The 20,733-nt window shown below is 29.0% G+C and overlaps 4 protein-coding genes across 5 annotated transcripts; 2 read left to right on the forward strand and 2 right to left on the reverse strand.

Moving 5' to 3' along the window:
• The first annotated feature begins 3,661 nt into the window (after positions 1–3,661).
• Positions 3,662–5,413, forward strand: LOC130664167 (2-5A-dependent ribonuclease-like). Its single transcript, XM_057463976.1, has 3 exons — positions 3,662–4,457; positions 4,638–4,814; positions 5,400–5,413. Exons 1-3 carry the CDS (start codon positions 3,662–3,664, stop codon positions 5,411–5,413), a joined length of 987 nt encoding a protein of 328 aa, XP_057319959.1.
• A 1,863-nt stretch (positions 5,414–7,276) lies between these two features.
• Positions 7,277–9,028, reverse strand: LOC130664168 (2-5A-dependent ribonuclease-like). Its single transcript, XM_057463978.1, has 3 exons — positions 8,233–9,028; positions 7,876–8,052; positions 7,277–7,290 (listed from the first exon to the last, which is right to left on the reverse strand). Exons 1-3 carry the CDS (start codon positions 9,026–9,028, stop codon positions 7,277–7,279), a joined length of 987 nt encoding a protein of 328 aa, XP_057319961.1.
• A 5,465-nt stretch (positions 9,029–14,493) lies between these two features.
• On the forward strand, positions 14,494–17,272 carry LOC130663712 (uncharacterized). Its single transcript, XM_057463126.1, has 3 exons — positions 14,494–14,761; positions 14,973–16,245; positions 16,323–17,272. The coding sequence occupies exon 2, from the start codon at positions 14,996–14,998 to the stop codon at positions 15,842–15,844; it is 849 nt and encodes a 282-aa protein (XP_057319109.1). The 5' UTR covers positions 14,494–14,761; positions 14,973–14,995; the 3' UTR covers positions 15,845–16,245; positions 16,323–17,272.
• LOC130663713 (uncharacterized) lies at positions 17,033–20,166 on the reverse strand. 2 transcript variants are annotated; one of them, XM_057463127.1, is made up of 5 exons: positions 19,747–20,155; positions 19,265–19,318; positions 18,762–18,973; positions 17,381–17,540; positions 17,033–17,288 (listed from the first exon to the last, which is right to left on the reverse strand). In XM_057463127.1, the coding sequence occupies exons 1-5, from the start codon at positions 19,988–19,990 to the stop codon at positions 17,185–17,187; spliced, it is 774 nt and encodes a 257-aa protein (XP_057319110.1). In that variant the 5' UTR covers positions 19,991–20,155; the 3' UTR covers positions 17,033–17,184. The 2 variants fall into 2 exon arrangements, with proteins under 2 accessions (XP_057319110.1, XP_057319111.1); XM_057463128.1 differs by lacking the exon at positions 19,265–19,318 and having other exon boundaries at positions 19,747–20,166.
• Positions 20,167–20,733: the final 567 nt, after the last annotated feature.

The following is a 20,733-nucleotide window of genomic DNA, read 5'->3' on the forward strand; positions in this document are numbered from 1 at the left end:
TATTAGGGTGCTCCGTTTGAAACAAAGATTTTTTTTTTTTTTCGTTCCCCATCAAAATCTTGTTCTACATGTAAAAAAAAAAATTCAGTGAAGTTTTGAGCTCTTAATAACAATTTAAGAACTGGAACAACGTCGTTGAAGTTTTCTCATGCTAAAAGCATGTAAATTTTGATTCTTTTCTTTTTATCGAATAAAACTCAGCCCCATATTCACGTATCTTATCGGTTCAAAATTTTCTTGGAAGAGAATTGTATGCTCTTTGAAAAAGCCTATATGTGCTTAGCAGTACCTTCAACTACAGCCCTCGTGGAAGCCTTGAAAGTCTAATTTCCTACAAAATTAGTGGTTTTTTGTTGTTAACTTGTCAACGGTTGACTTTTGGGAAAAAAAGTACATGACATTTTTTGTAGGAAATTTAGTCTTTTACAAAAAAGTTCTCATAAGTCAAATCTCTAAAATCAATATTTAAAAAGATATATGAACTTTAACTAAGTAAAATTCGAAATTTTAGCTAAATGTCAAGTTTAACGGTTTTATAATTCAAAACCATTACATAAACCATGTTTTTTTTAACACAATCCATCTGTTAGGTCCCAAGGACATTGAAAATTCGAACGAGATTCTTCAAACCTGTGTTTTAATCATTCAATTTTTCAAAAGAATTGCAAATGAGGTTGGTACTTAAGAACAATTTCGATGAATAATTACGGGCATTTTATATATTATATAAATATATATTAATTGATACTTACCATAAGTTAATAACTGAATATATTTTATAGTATTGAACATTGACATTTAGCTAAAATTTCGAATTTTACTTAGTTAAAGTTCATATATCTTTTTAAATATTGATTTTAGAGATTTGACTTATGAGAACTTTTTTGTAAAAGACTAAATTTCCTACAAAAAATGTCAAGTACTTATTTTCCCAAAAGTCAACCGTTGACAAGTTAACAACAAAAAACCACTAATTTCGTAGGAAATTAGACTTTCAAGGCTTCCACGAGGGCTGTAGTTGAAGGTACTGCTAAGCACATACAGGCTTTTTCAAAGAGCATACAATTCTCTTCCAAGAAAACTTTGAACCGATAAGATACGTGAATATAGGGCTGAGTTTTATTCGATAAAAAGAAAAGAATCAAAATTTACATGCTCTTAGCATGAGAAAACTTCAACGACGTTGTTCCAGTTCTTGAAATTGTTATTAAGGGCTCAAAACTTCACTGAATTTTTATTTTTACATGTAGAACAAGATTTTTAATGGGGAACGAAAAAAAAAAAATCTTCGTTTCAAACAGAGCACCCTAATATATATATATTAGGGTGATCCAAAAAATAAAAAATTTTTGTTTTTTTCTCGGAAACAGGTTCAAAAGTTTCATTTAGATAAAAAAAGACCCCTGTGAAAATTAGAGCTCTTAATATTAACATGAAGAGGTTCCTCATCGCACTTTTCTATTTTCCATAACAATAAACATGGAAAAAATTTTTATTACGTCTTCTGATTTTTATAAGTAGCTAACGATACGTCATAGAAATAATTGGAAGGCATAGTTTTGTAGGGAATTGAATGTTCTACAAAAAAAGATTATTATCATTTTTTGAGGAATCTATTCATTCAAAAGTTATTTGAGTTTGAAGTCGAATTCATATTAAATTTTGAGATTTTCTTACTTTTCCGGCGAAACTGTCAGACCTATTACAAAATATCATTGGACCTTTTTTGTAGACAATTTTATTCCCTAGAAGTTATTTCGAATAAAGTTTTTTCGTATTCCACATTGTTTTCTAGTTATTTTTATTTTAATGTCATGCTCATAAAAAAAATAGTCTTCTGATCGATTATAAGAGCTTGACATTAAAATAAAAATAACTAGAAAATAATGTAGCATTCGAAAAAACTTTATTTGAAATAACTTCTAGAGTATAAAATTGTCTACAAAAAACGTCCAATGATATTTTGTAATAGGTCTGATAGTTTCGCCGGAAAAGTAAGAAAATCTCAAAATTTAATATGAATTCGACTTCAACCTCAAATAACTTTTGAACGAATAGATTCCTCGAAAAATGATAATAATCTTTTTTTGTAGAGCATTCGATGCCTTACAAAACTATGCCTGCCAATTATTTCTATGACGCATCGTTAGCTACTTATAAAAATCAGAAGACGTAATAAAAATTTTTTCCATGTTATTCTTATGGAAAATAGAAAAGTGCGATGAGGAACCTCTTAATGTTAATATTAAGAGCTCTAATTTTCACAGGGGTCTTTTTTTATCTAAATGAAACTTTTGAACCTGTTTCCGAGAAAAAAACAAAAATTTTTTATTTTTTGGATCACCCTAATATATATATATTAGAAACAATACTTTTTTTCAAAAATTTCATCAATCCTTCAGTATAATTTGTCTTATATAGTTCCTATTTACTGCTGTTACTTTTTAAAGTTTAGTTCTCTTGCTCGTATTGTTACGCAGGCGGTGTAAATTCAGCTTTTTGCATCTTCCAAATTTCAGAAATATTAAATTAGATAGACTCGATGTGTATCATCATAATTTATATTAAACTTTTAGAAATGACCTATGAAAAAAAATGTACAAACAGGAAATAAAATATTTATCAATTTCCCTAACTTCGTTATTTATAAATTTAAATAAAGAATTTACAAATATGAACATATATTTTTGTAATTTTGAAAAATACACATTTACTATTTTAAGTGATCTGAGTTCCGGTAATCGTCCTAATTTACCGTAAAATATTTTAATATAACTCAACTCTATTGTAGATACGAAAATGTTACCCAGACCATTATTCAGTCGCTCATAAGGACCCAGGTAACAATTTAACAGTGTAATTAAGTCGAGAAAACCTCAATGCTTTAAAGATGGATTGTCGTAATGACACTCATATACAGTATTACAATAGTAAAGTACATAAGTATTTAATGACCCTCATATGTATAAAACTCTTAAATAGTTAGTTTTAGTATAAATATTTCTATGACGTAGAATCGTCATTAGTAGCTCGAAATTTATTTAAATTTTAAGATTACAAAGATAAAGTTATTGAGAGAAAGACTGGAAACCTATAATAGTTGAGACAATGAACTTCTTAGAAATCCCGTATTGTTAAATGGACAAATTTAATTTTAGTAGAAAGAAATTAATTTTCAGAACAACTTAAGAACTATTGTTGTCCTATATAGGTTTACTTTTGAATAATTCTATCTTTGTTGCAATAATGACGATGGATTTTGAAGAGTGGGGCAAGAAAAATCATTATCGGGGGCATTTTTGCTAACGTCGGAGGTACCATAGACATCATCATTTAAACTCAGTTTTGATCTTGAGACTGCAAGTCGTACAGTTACTCTCGTCTTAAGACTACATCAGTATAACTAACGTTTACCAATAATTTAACGTTGAATTAGTACAAAGTGAACAGTTACTCTAACAGTGTAGTGCTCAACTTCGTTTTTTAAAAGTTCATTTGTTAAAAATAAACAATTACCAACAATATAAAAATAATTACAATGGAATCACTCCTTTCAAAGTATACCTACAAATACGTTACCGACTCGATAAAATACGGTTGGATCAAAGACATCAATGCAGTGATTCCAGTCTTGGGTGGTTTGACGTTGCTTCACATAGCAATGTTCAATGATGATGAAAGATTAGTGGACTATCTGCTCCGCAAAGGAGCTGATATGCATTTAAAAAGTGAATGCTGGTGTACAGTTTTTACTGCTGCTGTTTTAGTGAATAAGCTGCCAATACTTCAAAGTTTAATAAGCTTTGGAGCAGACGTTAATCACCAAATTGATTTCTGTGAATTCAGCCGTTTCAGGCGTGCAACTATACAATATTATAAAGAAATTCTTCGCTGGCTTTTCATGAAACCCAATATCGATTTGGATGAGATGTTTAAATTTACTACTTCAGCTACTCTACCATTATATATCGCTATTGAAGGAAGTAATGTAGAAATGGTAGAGCTACTTTTAAAAAATAATACTGATCCGAATCCTGATGCTGGTTTTTATGGACCACCACTAATCCATGCTGCTGTTAGAAGAAGTTTACCAATTATAAAACTTCTTCTAGCCTACGGTTCAAATGCTAATAGTGTAAGGATACCTTATGGAGAAAGTCCTCTACATCTTGTTGTCAAAAATGAAGACTCGGAAGCAGTAAGAACGTTCTTAAATCATGATATGATTGATATAAATATAGTGTCAGACTATAAAAATTCAGCACTTCATTACGCAATTATTTATACGACTAACATTAATATCATAAAGCAACTTCTTAATGCTGGTATTGATGTTAATTTAATAAACCATCTTGGTAAAACAGCATTTACTACTGCGAGACTAGCTAACGTACTAGATAACGTGTCTTCTGATCCAAAAAAAGTTACTGATACAATTACGGAACATATTGTGAAATGTAGTGCGGCGAATTTTTATCTCAATGAAGAAAATTTAGCAGTCATAAATAATGGAAAAAAATTTGGCAAATTACGCGACCAGTGCATAAGCGAAATTGAAAAAATGAAGAGAACATTTATTGGTACAAGTAATGTAACGTACCATTACGTTTTATATAATAAATGTGTACACAAATTAGCTTTAAGTTTAAAATATGTGAGTGATAGTACTATTTTAAGATTTGACGTTGAATCTATTTTTCCACTATATGGTGGAATAATGACTTACCGCTTAAAAAAAGCATTGAGAAGAAAAGAATTATTATTTAATGCAATGGATTTAACTAATGATATTTTACAAGAACTGAAACTCCCAAGTACTTTTATGAGGGATATTTTTAAATTTCTATCCAATGAAGATTTGAAAAAATTACAATGAAATATTCATACAAATATTTTTACTTAGTATTATTTAGTTTGTAACAAATCAGTTGTTATTATCAAGTAAATTTAATGAATTCATTTTTATTACATGTATTATTATTATTATTATTATTATTATTATTATTATTATTATTATTATTATTATTATTATATGAAACAAAATACTTTATTTTTAAAAATTTGTGTGCCATTAAACCTCATTCTATGTACAAAAATAAAATAAATTGTGATTTAATTTTACAAATTAAGTTTATAATATATGATTGATATCCCTTATTAAAAAAAACGATTTGAAACGATTTGAAAAAAAAATTTTAAATACTTTTTAATGCTTTTGAATACGTTGAATACTTTTGAATCGCCAGCCCTTCTTATGGGAGCTTAACATTGCAAATCGTTTCAAATCATTTCTTTTAATCAGGGATTAAACTCCTGAGTACCAGTAACTTCCTGGAAAAAAAATTATGTATAATTAAATAAAATTCAATATAGTTTTATATAATTTTGTATAATTATAGATGATTATATCTGATAATTTAAAAATTTTCATACTTAATTATATATATAAATATATAATTTTATATACACTTATCCAAAAAATTAAAGGAACAAGAAAATTTTATAAATTTTTTAGTTATTTTTGGAAGGCTGTATTTTCGTGAAAAATGATCGTATCGAAAAAATTAAAAAAGCAAATTGAAGCTTGAAATCTCTAGTTCAAAGATCTTCCAGCAAAATATTTTTTTGAGACACAGTTTTTGCGGAATCATAAGAAAAAGGTCGAGACAAAATTTTTCTAAATTTTTTGGTTTTGTTTTTTAGGTCTACGGGGCCGGTAAAAATTTTTTCAAAAAAACGAATTCATGGCTCGTTTAGGAAATTTATTCAGCTACAATTTGCTTTTTTTGTTTCTCTGTACGACAATTTGCTGCTGAGATATCAGCCTTCAAATGAAAAAGGATCCTTTTGTCTTTGATTATTGATATCTCAGCAAGTAATGGTCACACAGTAATTTAAAGGGCAGTTTAATAAACTTGAATAAATTCCCTACAAGCTCCATTTTCGATTTTTTCAAAAAAAAAATTTTTTCCATCCTTGATATCCATTTGAAAAACCCACAAAAAATGGCCATTTTCTGGTTTTTTAGTCAACTCATCGCTACTCTGCAAATATTGATAAAAAAAATAATGTTGCCAGGTAATTTTATAGCTTAATGTACCCCCAAAAGCCCTGGAAATTTTCAGATTGATCCATTGAACCGTTTGTCCGGACCGATTGCTCAAAGTTTTACAAAACAATTAAAGGAACAAGTTTTGTTCCTTAATGTGTGTAATCATTACCAAAATGAAAAAATTAATTTTTTTTTGGATTTTCTTTCATTTTTGCGTTAGTTATTCAGTACATGTAAGGTAAAGAGGAAAAAAAAAATTTTTTTCCGAAAAACGAAAAAAAAAAACATGTAAAAAAATTCTTGTTTGGTCTCGTTTTTCGGAAAAAAATTTTTTTTTTCCTCTTTACCTTACATGTACTGAATAACTAACGCAAAAATGAAAGAAAATCCAAAAAAAAATTAATTTTTTCATTTTGGTAATGATTACACACATTAAGGAACAAAACTTGTTCCTTTAATTGTTTTGTAAAACTTTGAGCAATCGGTCCGGACAAACGGTTCAATGGATCAATCTGAAAATTTCCAGGGCTTTTGGGGGTACATTAAGCTATAAAATTACCTGGCAACATTATTTTTTTTATCAATATTTGCAGAGTAGCGATGAGTTGACTAAAAAACCAGAAAATGGCCATTTTTTGTGGGTTTTTCAAATGGATATCAAGGATGGAAAAAATTTTTTTTTTGAAAAAATCGAAAATGGAGCTTGTAGGGAATTTATTCAAGTTTATTAAACTGCCCTTTAAATTACTGTGTGACCATTACTTGCTGAGATATCAATAATCAAAGACAAAAGGATCCTTTTTCATTTGAAGGCTGATATCTCAGCAGCAAATTGTCGTACAGAGAAACAAAAAAAGCAAATTGTAGCTGAATAAATTTCCTAAACGAGCCATGAATTCGTTTTTTTGAAAAAATTTTTACCGGCCCCGTAGACCTAAAAAACAAAACCAAAAAATTTAGAAAAATTTTGTCTCGACCTTTTTCTTATGATTCCGCAAAAACTGTGTCTCAAAAAAATATTTTGCTGGAAGATCTTTGAACTAGAGATTTCAAGCTTCAATTTGCTTTTTTAATTTTTTCGATACGATCATTTTTCACGAAAATACAGCCTTCCAAAAATAACTAAAAAATTTATAAAATTTTCTTGTTCCTTTAATTTTTTGGATAAGTGTATATAAAATTATATATTTATATATATAATTAAGTATGAAAATTTTTAAATTATCAGATATAATCATCTATAATTATACAAAATTATATAAAACTATATTGAATTTTATTTAATTATACATAATTTTTTTTCCAGGAAGTTACTGGTACTCAGGAGTTTAATCCCTGATTAAAAGAAATGATTTGAAACGATTTGCAATGTTAAGCTCCCATAAGAAGGGCTGGCGATTCAAAAGTATTCAACGTATTCAAAAGCATTAAAAAGTATTTAAAATTTTTTTTTCAAATCGTTTCAAATCGTTTTTTTTAATAAGGGATATCAATCATATATTATAAACTTAATTTGTAAAATTAAATCACAATTTATTTTATTTTTGTACATAGAATGAGGTTTAATGGCACACAAATTTTTAAAAATAAAGTATTTTGTTTCATATAATAATAATAATAATAATAATAATAATAATAATAATAATAATAATAATAATAATAATACATGTAATAAAAATGAATTCATTAAATTTACTTGATAATAACAACTGATTTGTTACAAACTAAATAATACTAAGTAAAAATATTTGTATGAATATTTCATTGTAATTTTTTCAAATCTTCATTGGATAGAAATTTAAAAATATCCCTCATAAAAGTACTTGGGAGTTTCAGTTCTTGTAAAATATCATTAGTTAAATCCATTGCATTAAATAATAATTCTTTTCTTCTCAATGCTTTTTTTAAGCGGTAAGTCATTATTCCACCATATAGTGGAAAAATAGATTCAACGTCAAATCTTAAAATAGTACTATCACTCACATATTTTAAACTTAAAGCTAATTTGTGTACACATTTATTATATAAAACGTAATGGTACGTTACATTACTTGTACCAATAAATGTTCTCTTCATTTTTTCAATTTCGCTTATGCACTGGTCGCGTAATTTGCCAAATTTTTTTCCATTATTTATGACTGCTAAATTTTCTTCATTGAGATAAAAATTCGCCGCACTACATTTCACAATATGTTCCGTAATTGTATCAGTAACTTTTTTTGGATCAGAAGACACGTTATCTAGTACGTTAGCTAGTCTCGCAGTAGTAAATGCTGTTTTACCAAGATGGTTTATTAAATTAACATCAATACCAGCATTAAGAAGTTGCTTTATGATATTAATGTTAGTCGTATAAATAATTGCGTAATGAAGTGCTGAATTTTTATAGTCTGACACTATATTTATATCAATCATATCATGATTTAAGAACGTTCTTACTGCTTCCGAGTCTTCATTTTTGACAACAAGATGTAGAGGACTTTCTCCATAAGGTATCCTTACACTATTAGCATTTGAACCGTAGGCTAGAAGAAGTTTTATAATTGGTAAACTTCTTCTAACAGCAGCATGGATTAGTGGTGGTCCATAAAAACCAGCATCAGGATTCGGATCAGTATTATTTTTTAAAAGTAGCTCTACCATTTCTACATTACTTCCTTCAATAGCGATATATAATGGTAGAGTAGCTGAAGTAGTAAATTTAAACATCTCATCCAAATCGATATTGGGTTTCATGAAAAGCCAGCGAAGAATTTCTTTATAATATTGTATAGTTGCACGCCTGAAACGGCTGAATTCACAGAAATCAATTTGGTGATTAACGTCTGCTCCAAAGCTTATTAAACTTTGAAGTATTGGCAGCTTATTCACTAAAACAGCAGCAGTAAAAACTGTACACCAGCATTCACTTTTTAAATGCATATCAGCTCCTTTGCGGAGCAGATAGTCCACTAATCTTTCATCATCATTGAACATTGCTATGTGAAGCAACGTCAAACCACCCAAGACTGGAATCACTGCATTGATGTCTTTGATCCAACCGTATTTTATCGAGTCGGTAACGTATTTGTAGGTATACTTTGAAAGGAGTGATTCCATTGTAATTATTTTTATATTGTTGGTAATTGTTTATTTTTAACAAATGAACTTTTAAAAAACGAAGTTGAGCACTACACTGTTAGAGTAACTGTTCACTTTGTACTAATTCAACGTTAAATTATTGGTAAACGTTAGTTATACTGATGTAGTCTTAAGACGAGAGTAACTGTACGACTTGCAGTCTCAAGATCAAAACTGAGTTTAAATGATGATGTCTATGGTACCTCCGACGTTAGCAAAAATGCCCCCGATAATGATTTTTCTTGCCCCACTCTTCAAAATCCATCGTCATTATTGCAACAAAGATAGAATTATTCAAAAGTAAACCTATATAGGACAACAATAGTTCTTAAGTTGTTCTGAAAATTAATTTCTTTCTACTAAAATTAAATTTGTCCATTTAACAATACGGGATTTCTAAGAAGTTCATTGTCTCAACTATTATAGGTTTCCAGTCTTTCTCTCAATAACTTTATCTTTGTAATCTTAAAATTTAAATAAATTTCGAGCTACTAATGACGATTCTACGTCATAGAAATATTTATACTAAAACTAACTATTTAAGAGTTTTATACATATGAGGGTCATTAAATACTTATGTACTTTACTATTGTAATACTGTATATGAGTGTCATTACGACAATCCATCTTTAAAGCATTGAGGTTTTCTCGACTTAATTACACTGTTAAATTGTTACCTGGGTCCTTATGAGCGACTGAATAATGGTCTGGGTAACATTTTCGTATCTACAATAGAGTTGAGTTATATTAAAATATTTTACGGTAAATTAGGACGATTACCGGAACTCAGATCACTTAAAATAGTAAATGTGTATTTTTCAAAATTACAAAAATATATGTTCATATTTGTAAATTCTTTATTTAAATTTATAAATAACGAAGTTAGGGAAATTGATAAATATTTTATTTCCTGTTTGTACATTTTTTTTCATAGGTCATTTCTAAAAGTTTAATATAAATTATGATGATACACATCGAGTCTATCTAATTTAATATTTCTGAAATTTGGAAGATGCAAAAAGCTGAATTTACACCGCCTGCGTAACAATACGAGCAAGAGAACTAAACTTTAAAAAGTAACAGCAGTAAATAGGAACTATATAAGACAAATTATACTGAAGGATTGATGAAATTTTTGAAAAAAAGTATTGTTTCTAATATATATATATTAGGGTGATCCAAAAAATAAAAAATTTTTGTTTTTTTCTCGGAAACAGGTTCAAAAGTTTCATTTAGATAAAAAAAGACCCCTGTGAAAATTAGAGCTCTTAATATTAACATTAAGAGGTTCCTCATCGCACTTTTCTATTTTCCATAAGAATAACATGGAAAAAATTTTTATTACGTCTTCTGATTTTTATAAGTAGCTAACGATGCGTCATAGAAATAATTGGCAGGCATAGTTTTGTAAGGCATCGAATGCTCTACAAAAAAAGATTATTATCATTTTTCGAGGAATCTATTCGTTCAAAAGTTATTTGAGGTTGAAGTCGAATTCATATTAAATTTTGAGATTTTCTTACTTTTCCGGCGAAACTATCAGACCTATTACAAAATATCATTGGACGTTTTTTGTAGACAATTTTATACTCTAGAAGTTATTTCAAATAAAGTTTTTTCGAATGCTACATTATTTTCTAGTTATTTTTATTTTAATGTCAAGCTCTTATAATCGATCAGAAGACTATTTTTTTTATGAGCATGACATTAAAATAAAAATAACTAGAAAACAATGTGGAATACGAAAAAACTTTATTCGAAATAACTTCTAGGGAATAAAATTGTCTACAAAAAAGGTCCAATGATATTTTGTAATAGGTCTGACAGTTTCGCCGGAAAAGTAAGAAAATCTCAAAATTTAATATGAATTCGACTTCAAACTCAAATAACTTTTGAATGAATAGATTCCTCAAAAAATGATAATAATCTTTTTTTGTAGAACATTCAATTCCCTACAAAACTATGCCTTCCAATTATTTCTATGACGTATCGTTAGCTACTTATAAAAATCAGAAGACGTAATAAAAATTTTTTCCATGTTATTGTTATGGAAAATAGAAAAGTGCGATGAGGAACCTCTTCATGTTAATATTAAGAGCTCTAATTTTCACAGGGGTCTTTTTTTATCTAAATGAAACTTTTGAACCTGTTTCCGAGAAAAAAACAAAAATTTTTTATTTTTTGGATCACCCTAATATATATATATTAGGGTGCTCTGTTTGAAACGAAGATTTTTTTTTTTTCGTTCCCCATTAAAAATCTTGTTCTACATGTAAAAATAAAAATTCAGTGAAGTTTTGAGCCCTTAATAACAATTTCAAGAACTGGAACAACGTCGTTGAAGTTTTCTCATGCTAAGAGCATGTAAATTTTGATTCTTTTCTTTTTATCGAATAAAACTCAGCCCTATATTCACGTATCTTATCGGTTCAAAGTTTTCTTGGAAGAGAATTGTATGCTCTTTGAAAAAGCCTGTATGTGCTTAGCAGTACCTTCAACTACAGCCCTCGTGGAAGCCTTGAAAGTCTAATTTCCTACGAAATTAGTGGTTTTTTGTTGTTAACTTGTCAACGGTTGACTTTTGGGAAAATAAGTACTTGACATTTTTTGTAGGAAATTTAGTCTTTTACAAAAAAGTTCTCATAAGTCAAATCTCTAAAATCAATATTTAAAAAGATATATGAACTTTAACTAAGTAAAATTCGAAATTTTAGCTAAATGTCAATGTTCAATACTATAAAATATATTCAGTTATTAACTTATGGTAAGTATCAATTAATATATATTTATATAATATATAAAATGCCCGTAATTATTCATCGAAATTGTTCTTAAGTACCAACCTCATTTGCAATTCTTTTGAAAAATTGAATGATTAAAACACAGGTTTGAAGAATCTCGTTCGAATTTTCAATGTCCTTGGGACCTAACAGATGGATTGTGTTAAAAAAAACATGGTTTATGTAATGGTTTTGAATTATAAAACCGTTAAACTTGACATTTAGCTAAAATTTCGAATTTTACTTAGTTAAAGTTCATATATCTTTTTAAATATTGATTTTAGAGATTTGACTTATGAGAACTTTTTTGTAAAAGACTAAATTTCCTACAAAAAATGTCATGTACTTTTTTTCCCAAAAGTCAACCGTTGACAAGTTAACAACAAAAAACCACTAATTTTGTAGGAAATTAGACTTTCAAGGCTTCCACGAGGGCTGTAGTTGAAGGTACTGCTAAGCACATATAGGCTTTTTCAAAGAGCATACAATTCTCTTCCAAGAAAATTTTGAACCGATAAGATACGTGAATATGGGGCTGAGTTTTATTCGATAAAAAGAAAAGAATCAAAATTTACATGCTTTTAGCATGAGAAAACTTCAACGACGTTGTTCCAGTTCTTAAAATTGTTATTAAGAGCTCAAAACTTCACTGAATTTTTTTTTTTACATGTAGAACAAGATTTTTGATGGGGAACGAAAAAAAAAAAAAATCTTTGTTTCAAACGGAGCACCCTAATATATATATATATATATATATATATATATATATATATATATATATATATATATATATAAATATATATATTGTAATTCAATAAGCTAAGATAAGTCTAAAATATCATTTCATGACTTCCCGACTAGAATTTTTCATAAGGGCCTGACAAGGTCCTTATCGGGTTAACCTTATTTCAAATAAGGTCCCGATCAGGGTATCCTGACGAGGATCCTGATATGGATGTAACGCATAAGACCCATGAGGTCCTTATCGGGATCGCCTTATCAGGACCTTACCAGGATATCCTCATCAAATCCTTATCAGGATTACCTTATTAGTAATTATTTAAAAAAAAATATTAAATTGCAAAAAAAAAATAAGAGAATTTTAATTCGATCGAGAATGCTATCTATTGTATTGAAAGCATTAATTAGAGGAAGTAAACATATTTTTTATTGATGAAAAAATCCCGACAACTGCTGGGCTCGAACCTGCGTCCTTTCGATTCAAAGTCCTCGATGCTATCCACTGGCCTGACATAGTCAAGTGATCTTGAAAGTGTAAATATAATATTCATTATGATGTCAAAGAATAACTGATGAAGAAGTAAAAAATCTGTGCTACAATGATTGACGTGATTTTTATATAATATTCTTTTGTACTTTTTTAAATTTTTAGCCTGTAAATGAAATATTTGGGGGATCGGGATAACTTTTTTTTGAATAAGGATATCCAGATACGGTCCTGATCAGGAACTCGTCAGGTTGACCCGATCGCAAATAACTTTTTTTTGAATAAGAATATCCTGACGAGGTCCTGATCAGGAACTTGTCAGGTTGACCCGACGGCAAATAACTTTTTTTTTAATAGAGATATCCAGATACGGTCCTGATCAGGAACTCGTCAGGTTGACCCGATCACAAATAACTTTTTTTTGAATAAGGATATCCTGACGAGGTCCTGATCAGGAACTTGTCGGGTTGACCCGATGGCAAATAACTTTTTTTCTAATAGAGATATCCTGACGATGTTCTGATCAGGAACTCGTCAGGTTGACCCGATGGCAAATAAATTTTTTTCTAATAGAGATATCCTGACGATGTCCTGATCAGGAACTTGTCAGGTTGACCCGATCGCAAATAACTTTTTTTTGAATAAGAATATCCTGACGAGGTCCTGATCAAGAACTTGTCAGGTTGACCCGACGGCAAATAACTTTTTTTTTAATAGAGATATCCAGATACGGTCCTGATCAGGAACTCGTCAGGTTGACCCGATCACAAATAACTTTTTTTTGAATAAGGATATCCTGACGAGGTCCTGATCAGGAACTTGTCGGGTTGACCCGATGGCAAATAACTTTTTTTCTAATAGAGATATCCTGACGATGTCCTGATCAGGAACTTGTCAGGTTGACCCGATGGCAAATAACTTTTTTTTTGAATAGGGATATCCTGATGAGGTCCTGACAAGGAACTTGTCAGGTTTGCCCTAATAAGGCAAACCTTACATTAACCTGATAAGGTCCTTATGGTACTTCAGGCAAATCAGGAAGAAATTCTAGTCGGGAATAAGAATAATTAATAAGGGTGTATTCCAAAATGCGCCACCCTACAGCTGCTCGCAGCGAATTTTTTTTTTCAAATTCAATTACAAAAAAATATTCACATGTAGGAAATTTAAAAAAATATAGGTGCAATTTATCAAAATTTTTTATTTTTTTATAACTTAACGTTTTGAAAAAATCCAAAAATTACAAGACGTCGGCTAACTTCAGTATGATATATTTTAAATGAGTGTGAATGTAACTGACAAGTGGAATTTTTTTAAATTTTGAATAAATAAATAAAATGTAAGTATAATAAAAATTAATAGATTATAATTGCGCCATTACTGGGTAAGTGCATAATATTATTTTTTTACGTAGGATCAATTTCTCAAACTCACATATAAATAAACCCGGTTTGAAAAACTGGCCATTAATGTTTTCTACTAGAAATTTAAAATTTTCCCGCGATTACGCATGCACTAAAGCCCGAGACTTCCTCATCACGCGGGTATTATTTTGTAATGTTCTAACCCAGTTGCTGAAGGGTAAAATTGTTTCATTATTTTATTTAATTCATTTACTTAAATTATTTATACTTTTTTTCATGCATGATAAATTTATGTACTGACTTTTTTATCGCATGAATAATTAAATTATCTGTGAAATTTATAAAGCGGATTTTATTGATGATAAAAAACGGTTGCTATGGAAATAAAAATGTATACAGAGTTTATTATTATTTGATATTTTTTCCAGTCCATAGATAAGAGTCGGAAAAAATGATGGAGTCTAAAGCAAAAGCTGCTTTGAATCGTCTAAAGGAAATTGATAAAAAGTATAAATATAATAAACAAGATAAATTATTTATTTCAAGTGATAGTTCGAAGAGTAGTAATGAAGATAAAAGATTACGGCCGATATTGAATTTTAAATTACCGGATCCTTATGAGGAATATGCTGACTCCAATACGGAGGAGAGTCAACAGGTTGTTGTTATTGTTGTTGATACACCGAGATCCAGACACTCCAGTCATCAGAGTTTCAAGAGTTCTGTCAAGTCAATGACAGAAGTTGTGGAGATGAAAACTATTGGAGATGGTTTTGAATTATCGGGAGGAACTGATGAAATAAGTGAAATTATTGATGACGTCAGTGAAACGGTTCAGGAAGTTACGGAGAAATCTTTTTACAGTGATTCAAATCTGGGTAATGGTGAGGAGAGTGCTATAGAAGATGATGGTGCTGGCAAAAAAACTTCCGATGAGATTTTGACTGACAAATATTCGGATTCTTTCGAAAGTTCTGGGACAGATGAATCTGAATCGGAATCGGAATCAAAGTCATCGATTATTTTAAAACCCGTAGCTGATAATTTTGATAAAAATTTTAATAAAAGTAAAAGTAGTTCTGATGATAATAAACCTGTAAAAAAATCTAGTAATTCAACTGATAAAGAAAATAAAAATATACGGAATCAGGTTGAAAATAATGAAATTAAAAAAAAAATATCGATAGAAAGTATTAAATTGTCTGATATAATTGAAGACACTGATGAAAATTATAAATTATCTGGTTCAGAAGTAGATGAAAGGAGTATCCAAAGTTGTGATTCTTATAACACTGAGTAGTTAAAAGTCTGAAAAAAAATCCAGTAGATCAAAGTCTGAGAAAAGATATTCCTGTCCTGAGTCTGCTCAAAGTTCTAGTCGTAAATCTAGTGTTAAGTATAAAAAAAAGTCTGATACCCGACAAACTGTTAGTGATCATGAGTTAAATTTATCTTCGAAGAAAAAATGTTCAAGGTCCAGTAGTAATAAAAGTTTAGAAAAAAAGATGAGGCGAATTCATCTTCATTTTAAACAAGAACAACATCGTCGAAATTCGGCTATGATTAATAACATACAGAAGATGGAAGAAGAGCATCAAAGACTTGTTATGTGGCCTAAAAATTTCATTTGCCCATCGAGGGTTAATCTCAAGACTGTAAAACCACTAGAATTACCAAATATATCTGGGTTCACTAGACCTGGTATGTGAAAATTACTTTGATTAATATTAAGTATATATTTTTTTTTGTATATAACACATTGCATTTTTTTTTTCCAGACCCCGAAATTAATAAAAATGAAGATATCAATATGGAAATACTGCGAAATCGATTGCTTGACATTCGTCAGTGGTTAAAAGACCTATATTTAGTATATAAAGAGCACTGTGATTTAGCAGTGTCTGTAAACAAAACTTAGAATTTAGTTACTGAAGAATAATAAAATTATGACATGGAAATTAGCTGACGTCAATACTTTTGAATTTTTTTATAAACGATAAATTTTGATAAATTGCAGCTATAGTTTTTGAATTTTCTACATTTGCATTTTTTATTAAATTAAATTATTGAAAAATTTTTCTTGCGCCTTGAAATCCTGTTTTTTGGATCGAATTCTCAACAATACTGAGAAGAAAAATATTTTCGAACCGTACATTTTTACTACAAGAAATTATGCTATTAAATATTTTCAATCTACGATATTTTTGGTTCAAAAATTTGAATATTCCATTCATAATAATTTTTTTAATCCAAGAAACCCAAGTTTATTTCAAAATACCTTTTTCTTTTCATTGCAGTAGTGTAAATAAATTTTGATTTTCTTCTGTCAAAAAAAATGCAGACATTATTTTAAAATTTATATCCTCGATCAATTTATGCAACTATAAAGATTAATCGAAATAGCTGACTTAAACTTCTAATAATAATTATTTAATATTTATCACGGATTTGTGTCATGTAATTACTTTAAATATTACGTTGGTAAACATTAAATACTTAATGACTCACGCCTGTTGGAGACCTCAGAAATGTATAAAAATTTATTGATACGAATATTTATAAAAAATGTTACAAATTAAATCCTTAAGTTATCGTTTTCTTTACAATTATTTTTGAAAAAGTCAAGTAACACTGCATTTCTTACAATGCAGAATAAATTCGTTTCTTCACTAATACCCTTGATTCAAATACATCAGTGATAGTCTTTTCAGTTTTAAAATTTGGATCGAGTGTATTTATATGTTCTGAAATAAAAATATAAAAAATATATATAGGACGAAGATGAAAAATTTTTTATCACAGATATCATACAGAAAAGTAGAGTTAATATACTTACGCTTAAGCTTCTCGAATAACCTTGATTGGGTAAATTCTTCTTTATATTTTTTTTCCTGGTTATTATAGTCTAGGTCACATGAAAAGACAGCGAATAATATTTTGGTAATACTTTCCTTTAAATGGTCTTCGTCAATTGTTAATGTTTTCATTAGATTATCCTACGAAATTAATAGATTAGAATATTAGACATCGAGGGGGAAAAGTAAGACATTCCAACCCATGTCCGTAATTGTCTACTGAGCCGATTGGGACGTCTTACCTCCTTCTGGGGTGTATATCGCGTTACTAATTTTCCAAAAGGACTTACGCCTTTTTGGCTTTAGCCTTGTCCAAAAGTTCTCATAGAATCCACTCTGATGGGTAAAAAACCTCATGGAAATCAATAGACTTGTATTGGTTTCTATAGGATTTTTTACCCATTTGAGCGAATTCTATGGGAACTTTCGGATAGAGAAGGAGCTTCTTAAAGCTTTCAAAAGGATATGATTTTTAATTCATTGCTAATCGTTTGATAGACTTATTTTTAAGCCAAAAATTAAAAAAAAGTTATGAACCCGCTGACAGGGGTGTAGGAAAATATGATTCTAAGAATTCTTGTACCCTCATTTCTATTCATAAGTCGACCGGCGTATCTCACACTTCCCTTATTTTACAAGCTTGTGTGTGTTTACATGATTATTTTTATAGTCATAAGGGGGAAAAATCTTCAATAGAAATTTCAAAAATTTGTTTTAATTTTGAGCTTTAAAATAAGTCTCCAAAACGATTTGCAATAAAAAAACAAATTATACGCCCTTTTGGTTCTAAGAAGCTCCCTAAAGTCAGAAGGGCGCATGAAAATCTAAGTCCGTTTGGAATTAAGGTAAAGTACCCGATCAGGAAACTAGTACCTGATCACTCCATGTATTTGTATACCTATATTTAGTTACATTTAGTAAATATAGATATACAAATACATGATTGATCGGGCACTAGTTCCCTGGGTACTGGGTCTCTTACCTCAGTAACGCGATATCATTTTTCACCAGATCTGCCGCTGAAAATTTAAATTTTTGCCTCAGTGCTGGGAAGAACAGCGCATGCCGATTTTTATCATTAATTTTCTTATCATTTAAGCAACACAAAAAAATCTGTTGACTATTTGTTGAATTTGAGTTAACATTTGATTAAATGATAACGATAACAAATTATCCCCTTAAATTTAACAAAAGGAAGCATTTTTTTTTTTTTTTTTTTTGTTGCTTGAGAAAAGAAAAGAACGACTTTCTTCCCTCTAAATAAGACAGGAATTTAAACTTGCGGTGCAGGTATGGTGAAAAAATGATAATCAAGCTGGCAGCAATTAAATAATTCTTATGATTAAACCGTTTACTACTTACGAATGACATATTATCCCAACAAGTATTTTTCAATTCATTATCAAACTCTAAAAATTTTTGCCAAGTCTTGATCGGTAACGTATTTCTTAGTCTTGGATAAGTGGTATCGTAACACCAGTTTAGTTCTTTTATTATTGACTTGCCTTCTTCTTCTAGTTTATCAAACTCTGCTCTAAGCGCAACTAATAGCTCCGAATTATTTTTAACTTTTCCTATAATAATTAATTAATTAAATATGAACTCATGCAATTTATAAATTTATAACGATGCTTACAGTAGTGGACATATGACAATTCTAGTGTTTTTATTAACGAATCATCAGAATAATTTTTTTAAATATAAAAAAAAGGTTTATAAAAATTATTCAGATGCATCTTATATTTTTTTTTTTTTTTTACGGTACTCAATTACTTTTTTCATTTATAAGAAAAAAAAATGTTAATGTCTGCTACTTTAAGTATTATAATCGATATTTTTATAGAATATAAATATTTGTTTATTACCTAAATTAAGCATGTTTAATGTATTCCGAATTCGAATTAGATCGTTATATTCAGCTAAAAAACGAAAACAATATTAATTAACTTAATATTCATTTATAATAAAAAGTCTTAAAATAAAAGAGGTAGAATTCTACATCGACAATCCAAAATTTTTTTAAACTTTTAGAAAATTTTAAAATTTAGATAATACCTAATTTTAACTTCATATGCTCACATTTTAAAAATAAAAAAAAAACTTTTGAAACTTAGATTGACTATAAAAATAAATTCAAAATTAATTTTTTGGTTTCTGTAAAAACAGATCTCCGTAAAATAAAAATAGAATATGTTAAAAATTAAAAATAATTCAAAAAGTTTCGAGTTATTCGATGCAAAACCGATTCGCTCATTGTAGTAAAAATAAATTAATTTACACCCGTGTCTGCTCACGTTAATAAATGATCACGCGGTAAATTAAGAAATAAATGATAATTTTTTCATACCAAAAAAACGTTGAGAATGGCTTTTAATTTCAGTTCTCTCCCATTTACATTTCTTATCAGTATTCATCTGAGAATAAAAATGATCAACAATTGATTGTGTTGCCTCTTGAGCCAGATGCACCGTAACTTTTCCACATGTAGGCCAATAAAATGTATTGTTATGAAAATCAGTCCATTGTTCAGGAATTGCTTCCCACTTACATTCGCCGTCGACAACAAATTTTATGAACACATATATAGTCATTGTTTTATAAAAAAATTAATAGAAATGCTGATCAATCCAAATTTATATTTTATGGAGTTACTTTTATTCTACAACCGCTCACTTGGAAGACACACAGTCGAATAATTTTCATACTCGAAAAATAAGTAAAAGAATTCAGCTTAATCCCCGATGCTTAATCTCTAAATGTAAATAAAGTATTTACCGGAAACTAGGACTAACAATAGAAAACAGAAATTGTTATTCATTAGTTTGATATTTTAATTACATTGAAACTTTATTTTTTTTCTTAACTTACCGCTCTAAAATTTTAAAATTTTCAACAAAAAAAGGAAGTTAATGGTTTCAGTCCGATTTTTTAAATTCAAATTTTCATCAGATCTCGACGTTTTGAGGTCCAAGGGAACTATTTGGACTATTTTTAGGTGGATGTCCGTCTGCTTGCGTGTATGTGTGTGCGTGTATGTATGTATGAATGTGTGTGTGTGTGTAAAATTTTTTTTTCCGACGATATCTTTAAAATGAATTGAACGATTCAAATATACATGGCAGCAATCGAAAGGGCTCATCGAGACTTAAACTGAATGGATTTTAAAGTCGATCGGTCTAGTAGTTTACGAGTTATAGAAAAACTAAAAATTTGAAAAAAAATTTTTTAGGCTTTTGTTGCATAACTCATAAATTGCTTGGCCGATTTATTTCTAAGTATGATCAAATCTTAAACTCGACAAGCTCTTTCGATTGCCGCAAAACAGATACAGTCG

The sequence above is a fragment of the Microplitis mediator genome, chromosome 2 (genome assembly GCF_029852145.1).
Source record: "Microplitis mediator isolate UGA2020A chromosome 2, iyMicMedi2.1, whole genome shotgun sequence".
Classification (NCBI taxonomy): domain Eukaryota; kingdom Metazoa; phylum Arthropoda; class Insecta; order Hymenoptera; family Braconidae; genus Microplitis; species Microplitis mediator.

Bases quoted from the DNA above. Each gene is read 5' to 3' on its own strand.
- LOC130664167 (XM_057463976.1), top strand. From the start codon at position 3,662: ATGTTCAATGATGATGAAAGATTAGTGGACTATCTGCTCCGCAAAGGA. The intron at 4,458-4,637 runs GTAGTGCGGCGA...TACACAAATTAG, and splicing joins TACGGAACATATTGTGAAAT to CTTTAAGTTTAAAATATGTG.
- LOC130664168 (XM_057463978.1), bottom strand. From the start codon at position 9,028: ATGTTCAATGATGATGAAAGATTAGTGGACTATCTGCTCCGCAAAGGA. The intron at 8,053-8,232 runs GTAGTGCGGCGA...TACACAAATTAG, and splicing joins TACGGAACATATTGTGAAAT to CTTTAAGTTTAAAATATGTG.
- LOC130663713 (XM_057463127.1), bottom strand. From the start codon at position 19,990: ATGACTATATATGTGTTCATAAAATTTGTTGTCGACGGCGAATGTAAG. The intron at 19,319-19,746 runs GTATGAAAAAAT...TTCGTTTTTTAG, and splicing joins CCATTCTCAACGTTTTTTTG to CTGAATATAACGATCTAATT. The intron at 18,974-19,264 runs GTAATAAACAAA...TAATTATTATAG, and splicing joins ATTAAACATGCTTAATTTAG to GAAAAGTTAAAAATAATTCG.
- LOC130663712 (XM_057463126.1), top strand. From the start codon at position 14,996: ATGATGGAGTCTAAAGCAAAAGCTGCTTTGAATCGTCTAAAGGAAATT.